The sequence below is a fragment of the Anopheles marshallii genome, chromosome 3, assembly GCF_943734725.1.
Source record: "Anopheles marshallii chromosome 3, idAnoMarsDA_429_01, whole genome shotgun sequence".
Lineage (NCBI taxonomy): Eukaryota > Metazoa > Arthropoda > Insecta > Diptera > Culicidae > Anopheles > Anopheles marshallii.
This window is the reverse complement of record NC_071327.1, coordinates 66,084,719-66,092,266: the sequence shown is the minus strand read 5'-3', so window position 1 is coordinate 66,092,266 and position 7,548 is coordinate 66,084,719. Positions and strand designations below refer to the sequence as shown.

Below are 7,548 nucleotides of genomic sequence, written 5' to 3'. Positions count from 1 at the left end.
ACAATTTAATAAGCATGTATCTGTTCCTTGCGAATCATATCTTCTGCTGGTTCTTAAACTTACCGAAACCGATTCCTTAAGCCGCCAGTTCTTCAATTTCCAATCTTGCTGCTTGGGAACAAATTATTGATTCGTACGAAAAGACATAACCAGTAAAAACATATTTTGTGGGTTGATTTGCTATCTTATATTCTCTTCATACATACCTTCCGATATTCAACAAGTTTTTCTCTGCTTTCTTGAGCTTTTCTCAACGATATCAACCAAACTTCCACTAAATTGATCTAAATTGTGTCGATCTAAAATGTTTGTTATTATTGTGATCAGCTGATTTGACATTTGTCCTTTGACAGCCGGCAGCTTTGACAAGCGATCATCGAATAATCTGGGCTGTCAATATTAACAACAAAAAAGCACGATTGTACAACAAATATCCCATAAACAGACTCGCCATGGCTGGAATTATGCGTTCTACGAAAGCAGGAAGAACTTTTGTGGCCCTCCTGTCCAAAAAATCAATGGTAAGATAAATATTTTCCTACTTTGAGCAAATTGTGCTAAGCTAAGTGCAAATGTGCGTGATAAACTGCAGTGTTATGTGACGTCCATGCCGGGAGTCGGCTACCAAAACGAATGATGTTTACATTCGACATGTTTCTCCAATAAATTTATTCCATAACTACTAATACTTGCAGGATCTCACGCACATCCGTTGCGCCAGTTCGAATCGCGTCAAGCGTATTAAAAAGCCAGAAATTACCAATCGAGATGCGAATCAGGCTAAAGCGGCAACAATGCGAGCGGAAGTAGAGGAACAGAGTGTGCTGTATGAAGGCAAACGATTTGAATCAGCGGCACAATCGCTTTCCGCACGAGGGTAAGTTCTATTCCATAAGTTAAGCTGTGGTATGAATAATCTTACTGTACCCTTTTTCAGTTACTTGCGAGCGATAAAACCCTACACACCACCAGAAAATGTTATCGAGCAGGTGCTAAAGATTGCCAAAGAAAATAAACTGAACGACACCAAGCAGCCGTTCGGTGGAATGGAGCAAAAATTTGCCTTCCTGTCTGCCTGCGGCAAAACGTTTGGACATTGGGTTCCAAACTCAATGCTGCATGAATTAGAAACCGTCGGTAAGATTCCTCGCCTGCCGTACAGTGTAAAATAACTTACTTTATATGTATACCGCTTATTATTCTATTGCTGTTTCGTTTAGATGATGCAATTGTGTTTTATCAAACACCGATCGACACGAGACTTCCACTGGATGCAATAAGTTCTGTAGAATTGCCGGAAAATTTGTATATTCAGCAGGAATATGTACGGTTCCATCCGGAAACGGATACGATGTTTGGTGGAAAATCGGCCTTCCCCAAGAGTTCTACGATTGTGACCGGATTAAAATACAAACAGAAATATCGTGGCCATGAGGCAAAGAAATCATGGCCGTAGCTTAACACCAGTGCGCTTACTGGCGGTAGTTTAGGCTTTGATAGCACGTTCAAATAAACCAGCCTGTTATGGGATGTACTCGACTTATCACTTATGTATTAACAATCGCAAAGAATAGTAAAGTGCATAATTTTTAGTTTTATCCGTGAGGAACGGCCAGACCGTAATGTATAAATCCAGAAGAATCTTAAGTATAATTCACATTGGTTTGGAGTGAACATTTGTCCTTCCCCGAACAGTGAACCTTTTTCCCGGGTGTACTCGGCCAAGCAAAGTGCATCGTCGTCGTGCAATTTAAAACGCACATCTGCGGCAGTGTGCGTGTGAAAGGATAGCATCATCATGGGGTGCGTGAAATGCATCGCTGTCAACAGTAGACAGGGATCGTCAGACAATTTCTCAAAGCCATCAGCAATTATTGCAACGGAATCATCGAAAATTATTTCAAAAAATATATTTTCATCCCAATAGCGAACTCATACAATGATATTTCGATAAATGTAATGTTATCTACGCCTGTTACAATGCCGCTCTTTCGCGATAGGGACATTTTGCGAGAGTGACAATTTCTGACAATCCCTGGAATATTGATTTGTTGACAATTTATCACAAACAAACGCCTAGCAGCTCGCGAAAAGAAAGAAATGGACGAAAAGTGTCGATTATGTTTGATTCAATTGGAAGATCAGAAAACAAAGACCTCGATCGAAGAGGATCAGTTTAGTATTAAGCTTAAAACTCTCTTTAGTTTTCCGGTAAGTGGTGCATTCCAGTCTCAATTGCAATCAAATGAAAAGAACGGTTGGGCCTAGTCAGTAACAATCAAATAATGTGCAATGTGTATAACATTTCTTTTAGATCACATCAATAGAAACATTTCCCTCATCGGTGTGCGGACAGTGTGAGGAAAAGGTTATTGATTTCCACTCTTACCATGAACTGGTTAAGAACAGCCAGGATCAACTGTGGGCCACACAGCAAAACAAATGTTTTGTGGAAATCAAGGAGGAACCGTCCCAAGGCGTAGATTATGATGTATTCGAGTTATCCTTCGAGGATGCAGAACCCGATGAAGAAAAGCAGACAGGCGATATCTATAAAAGAGAAAAGGGTACCAAGAGCGACGATGAGCACAATCTCGATAGCGAGCTCGACGAAGAGAAGTACGAGGATGACGATCCTCCGAGCAGTACGGGCAACAAATCCGACGATACTGAATATGAAGAGGACAAACCGCTGACAAGTGCTCAGATGGGCAGGATTAAATCCTCACGGTTAGGCCAGAAGCGTAGAGGCCGACCACGGAAGGGTGAAACAATAAAAAGAACTTCCCAGATGAAGGCCGTTACCACACGCAGGTGCCAACCGTCAGAAGAAACCAACCAGCGCTTACAGGAATTCTACGACATGAAGTGTGAGCTTTGCGAGGATAAGCTGGAATCCTTCACGGCACTGAAGAACCACTACTTCAAACAGCACGGTGTGCAGGGTTACATCAAGTGCTGTGGTCGTACATTTCACAGTCGCTACCGGTTGCTGGAACACGTGTCTTACCACGTTGGAGCAAGCATGGTTCGGTGTGACATTTGTAACAAAAGTTTCAGCAGCCGTAGCTACCTACTGGTGCACAAAAGCCGGAAACACGGCCAAGCGGAAGACCGACCGTACAAGTGCACCCAATGCCACCAATCTTACGCGATGGAATGTCACCTGAAGGCGCACATTGTGTCACACGTGCGTGTAAACTGTACGATCTGTGGAAAGGAGCTGGCCAGTGCACTCTCACTCCGTACGCACATGATAAACATGCACGCGAAGCGGGAAAATCATATTTGCGATAGCTGTGGGCGAGAGTTCCGAAGCCGGCAAGCATTCGAGCGACACGTTAAGCTACACCAGGGTCTGGAAGTTACGGAGCAGGTTCAGTGTGACGTGTGTCTGAAATGGCTTAACAGCAAGCGAGCATTAAAGATGCACGTCAAGCTGGTACACATGGAGGCAGGTCAGACGTTTCAGTGCGATATATGTGCACAACGGTGCCCAAATAGCCGGGCACTGGCGAGTCACAAGCAGCGTGTCCACGTGGAAGAGCGCTTTAAATGTGAAGAGTGTGGCAAACTCTTCAAACGGCAACTTTATCTGAAAGAGCATGTGGCAGCATTACACACCCGCAAGCCACTCTACTCGTGTGAGGTATGTGGCGCCACGTTCAATTCGAACGCTAACAAGTACTCGCACCGGAAGAACAAGCATCCAGTGGAATGGGAAGCACGTCGAAAGCAGCAGTTGCAGCAGCAACAGGAACAATTGCAACAGCATCTCCAAAGTCAGGAAGATCAGGAACAAAAGGCTATTGTAGAGATGGTTTAAAATGCGGGACTATTTCTATTGCATAATCGTAACCCCGTGTGCAGGACTGACTATCTATCTACTGGAAAATAAAGTCAAAGAAAGCCATAAATGGCAGGCCAAGACAACTTGAGCTTCTATAGTGCCGCAAAACAAAAAAACGGAAATGGTCTAGATCAGATCAAATATCTTTTTGCGGACGGTATCGCACCAGTTTCCTCTGGTTTACATCATCTGATTTCTGGTTCAATCGTACAACAGATAGAGTTCTCACTATTACTTCCAGCCGGATGAAAGGGTCTTTGGATTGTTTCATAATCAAATGGTCCGACAATTTGAACGACATTTTACCTATCTGTGGTTTGTCGAACTTCTTTCGTTGAAAATTTGAAAACCCTTTGCCAGACAAAGAGAAGAACTACTTGTGCAAAACTGAGAGCTTTTTAGTTGGATCAAATGGAATTGAACTTGATGGAGATGAAGCCATAAATTGAACAGGCTAGAGGCATGCTCACTGAGAACGTGATCGAATATCAAATCCTATCCATGTGCATACGATTATGCTTGGCGTTTATATGATTTTACTGCACCAAATCATTCGTACACCTCTGTTGGGTAAATCTTCAATATACGTTTGCTATAGCTACAATGGCTACAACAGAAATAATGAAACATTATTTGCACTGATTAATAGTACACAAATTCCGGAGTTCGAATAACAAAATTAAATACTATTGGCACTTTAGACAATGGTTTGTCTAAGGAATATTAATAAAAATCAAACGATACAATAGCAAAGCATCATCGGCTTTATTATTGAACAGAACCCAAGGTGAGTATGTTGAACAGACTACTAGATCGTATGTTAACTCTTCTACTACAATGGACTTTAACTGAAAGCACCTGAACATTTTTAAAATTTATTTTTATTTTTTTTAAATATCAATCTTAAAATTAAGCGAGCGATTCTTGTTTGGAAGATGGTTTGGTTTCTTTACATACAATAAGACTTTGCCACTACTGCATGGTATGTTTCTTTAGAGTGTATTTAAATAAAGAATCCTTTTTTATGGATCGATAAATAATCCCACAAGCTAATTAAAGCACAAACCTTTATCCTTTCAGTTCCTGAGTGATTTTCTCTTCCTGTAGACAATCCCATTCTTCCGCATGCCGTATTTTTCGATGACTGTAGTAGTTGGCCTTCGAATTGAACGTTGCCTCACAGAACTCGCACATGTACAGCGGTATCCGCGTGTGCAGGGCGGCAATGTGTTCCGTCAGATAAACTTTGCGCTTAAACCGCTTGCCACAGTGTTCGCACTCAAACTGTTCGCCCGAGTGGACCCGTTTCTTGTGCTCCTTCAGGGCGAAACTGTTGGGGCTTTCGTGTGCACATTCGTCGCAGGTATATACGTTACCCACCTCCTGATGCATACGCTGGATGTGCTTCAGCATGTTGTACTTTCCGCGTAGCTGCTTGCCACAGTGCACACACTGTAGCGTCTCGATCGACTGTATGCCTTGGTGCTGCTTGATGTGCCGATCCAGCGACAAGCTGCTAGTAAAATTCTTCCCACACAAGTCACACATGTAGCACTTGCGAGGCGTGTCGTGTATTTGGGCGATATGTTGCTTCATGTACCGAATCCTGACCGATTTGCCGCATATCTTGCACACGGTTCTATCGTGCACAGTGCGATGCACGTCCCGTCGCTTTTTCGTGAGGAATGTACGATCACAGTGTACGCAGGCATAAGATTTACTTTTCTGCGCGGCCATATGCTGCTCAGCCGTGTGTCGTATCAGGTAGCTTTTGCTGGTAAACGTTTTGTTGCACAGTTCGCAACGAATCATTCCACGGTGCGATACAATGTGTTCCATTACGCGAAATCGGCGATAGAATTGCTTCCCACAGCAGCGCAGATAGCCACGACATTGGTGTTGCTTGCGGTAGTGCATCTGTAGCGCATGAAATCGATCGAAATGTTGCTCGGTCCTGGCCGGACACAGCTCGCAGCGCATCGTGATGAACTCCTGAATTATACGATCATTTTCATGCAAAAGGCTCTTATCCGATAGTTCAGTCTTGACGCATTTGTTTCGATCATGGCGGTCATGGTCGTCCTGCAAAACAACTTTCAGTACAGCACTTCTCAAGTCGTCGTCTGACAGAGAGTCATCCTTATCATCCGACATTACTTCCACATCTGCCATTGGGTGCTCCTCCTCACTGCTGGTATCCGTTGCGTGTCCTTTTTCATTTTCGATTTCTTCACCGTACTCAATCGATTCAATCTGTGACGGAACTTTCGTATACTGCATGTTTTCCAAATCGGGATTCACCAGATTTACATACTCGCGCATTAGAATTTCTTGATTGTTCTGCACCAATGTGCTGTAATTGTGAAATTCGCGTACCATCGTCACGCATCGTGCACAAACTGTTGTCGGCAAATTGGGTTCAGTCCGCGGAAGCTACAAACAATAAACGCAGATGCAGATGGTGAAACAAACGAAAGCGGGCAGCAAGTAGCCGCGAAATACATACCGGAAAGGAGAAAACACTGCTAAGCATGGGGCTGAATGCTTCGTCTACTATAGAACTATCTTTCCGATAACCTATTCTACCCAGACACAATCTACATTTTTCACGCATCTTCAGTTTTGCAAGCCCTGTTGTTTACCTGTTATTTACGCCGTTCCTTTTGCTATGACATTCGCTTTTGACGCCTCGATTGTGTCATTGTTGAAATATTTCAAGCACCATTGCGTTAACCCTTAACGCACCGTTAGTTGAAATGTTGCATTCTGAGTTCCACTGAATGTTTTTCGATGTAATCGAGGGCTTGCAATGGGATGTAACCAAACTAAAACACTATTTTGACCCATTTCGTTTAAGTATATGCCAAGTGCAGAAGAATTTGAAGCATAAATTTCAAGCATAAATAAAAATGCCGTTAGTAAATAGGAATCAACTGAATAGTGGCTATCGCTACGACGGCTGCAAAATCTTCATCGATACGTTCAATTGATGACTTTATTACGTTTATGTCTAAAAAGCGAAACATACGCATATCACTTTCATGTACCTTACACCGAACGGAAGGGCTACCTATACAGGTGTATCCTTTTAAATCCTAATGTATTAAGCAGTCTGTTAGCTTAAGAACTATGTACCCGACCCACCCTGACCATAGGCGCCGAACTTATTCCGATCAATTTTTACTCATCTTCTTCAACAATCGCATACGTTTGTGAGCTTCCCACTCTTCCGGATGTTTGTTCTTGCGGTGCGTAAAGTGATTAGCATGCGAGTTAAACTTCATGCCACAATACTCACACGTGTACAACGGAACGTTTGTGTGCGATGCGATGTGCTCGCGCAGATAAAGCTTTCGTTTGAAGCGCTTCCCACAGTGTTCACACTCGTGCTTTTCCTGCACGTGGACCCGCTGCTTGTGGTACGCTAGTGCCCGACTGTTCGGACTTTCGTGTGGACATATATCACACCGAAACACCTGACCCTGCTCGTTGTGCAGAAAGCGAACGTGCTTGTTCAGATTGTACTTCCCGTTGAACCACTTCTGGCAGTACGTACACTGCATCCGCTCGATCGGCTCCAGCCCTAGATGCTCCTTGATGTGTCGATCCATCGCTGCCTTCGTTCGGAACATTTTACCGCACGTCGCACAGATATGGTTACTGTCGTCATTGTGCATCTGGGTAATGTGCACTTTGAG

General features: G+C 43.5%; 3 protein-coding genes across 3 annotated transcripts; 2 read left to right on the top strand and 1 right to left on the bottom strand.

Moving 5' to 3' along the window:
- The first annotated feature begins 452 nt into the window (after nucleotides 1-452).
- LOC128714403 (39S ribosomal protein L50, mitochondrial) lies at nucleotides 453-1,456 on the top strand. Its single transcript, XM_053809277.1, has 4 exons — nucleotides 453-521; nucleotides 696-877; nucleotides 938-1,137; nucleotides 1,221-1,456. The coding sequence occupies exons 1-4, from the start codon at nucleotides 453-455 to the stop codon at nucleotides 1,454-1,456; spliced, it is 687 nt and encodes a 228-aa protein (XP_053665252.1).
- A 644-nt stretch (nucleotides 1,457-2,100) lies between these two features.
- On the top strand, nucleotides 2,101-3,826 carry LOC128711578 (transcription factor grauzone-like). The gene is made up of 2 exons (XM_053806460.1): nucleotides 2,101-2,211; nucleotides 2,315-3,826. Exons 1-2 carry the CDS (start codon nucleotides 2,101-2,103, stop codon nucleotides 3,824-3,826), a joined length of 1,623 nt encoding a protein of 540 aa, XP_053662435.1.
- Nucleotides 3,827-4,918: 1,092 nt separating this feature from the next.
- On the bottom strand, nucleotides 4,919-6,464 carry LOC128711629 (zinc finger protein 224-like). Its single transcript, XM_053806511.1, has 3 exons — nucleotides 6,357-6,464; nucleotides 6,090-6,283; nucleotides 4,919-6,038 (listed from the first exon to the last, which is right to left on the bottom strand). Exons 1-3 carry the CDS (start codon nucleotides 6,462-6,464, stop codon nucleotides 4,919-4,921), a joined length of 1,422 nt encoding a protein of 473 aa, XP_053662486.1.
- Nucleotides 6,465-7,548: the final 1,084 nt, after the last annotated feature.

What these genes read in the sequence shown, in the direction of transcription:
- LOC128714403 (XM_053809277.1), top strand. Translation starts at nt 453, where the DNA reads ATGGCTGGAATTATGCGTTCTACGAAAGCAGGAAGAACTTTTGTGGCC. An exon ending in TCCTGTCCAAAAAATCAATG is followed by an intron (nt 522 to 695) that starts GTAAGATAAATA and finishes TAATACTTGCAG; the next exon opens with GATCTCACGCACATCCGTTG. An exon ending in GCATGAATTAGAAACCGTCG is followed by an intron (nt 1,138 to 1,220) that starts GTAAGATTCCTC and finishes TGTTTCGTTTAG; the next exon opens with ATGATGCAATTGTGTTTTAT.
- LOC128711578 (XM_053806460.1), top strand. Translation starts at nt 2,101, where the DNA reads ATGGACGAAAAGTGTCGATTATGTTTGATTCAATTGGAAGATCAGAAA. An exon ending in AAACTCTCTTTAGTTTTCCG is followed by an intron (nt 2,212 to 2,314) that starts GTAAGTGGTGCA and finishes CATTTCTTTTAG; the next exon opens with ATCACATCAATAGAAACATT.
- LOC128711629 (XM_053806511.1), bottom strand. Translation starts at nt 6,464, where the DNA reads ATGCGTGAAAAATGTAGATTGTGTCTGGGTAGAATAGGTTATCGGAAA. An exon ending in GCAGTGTTTTCTCCTTTCCG is followed by an intron (nt 6,284 to 6,356) that starts GTATGTATTTCG and finishes TATTGTTTGTAG; the next exon opens with CTTCCGCGGACTGAACCCAA. An exon ending in TCACAGATTGAATCGATTGA is followed by an intron (nt 6,039 to 6,089) that starts GTACGGTGAAGA and finishes GGATACCAGCAG; the next exon opens with TGAGGAGGAGCACCCAATGG.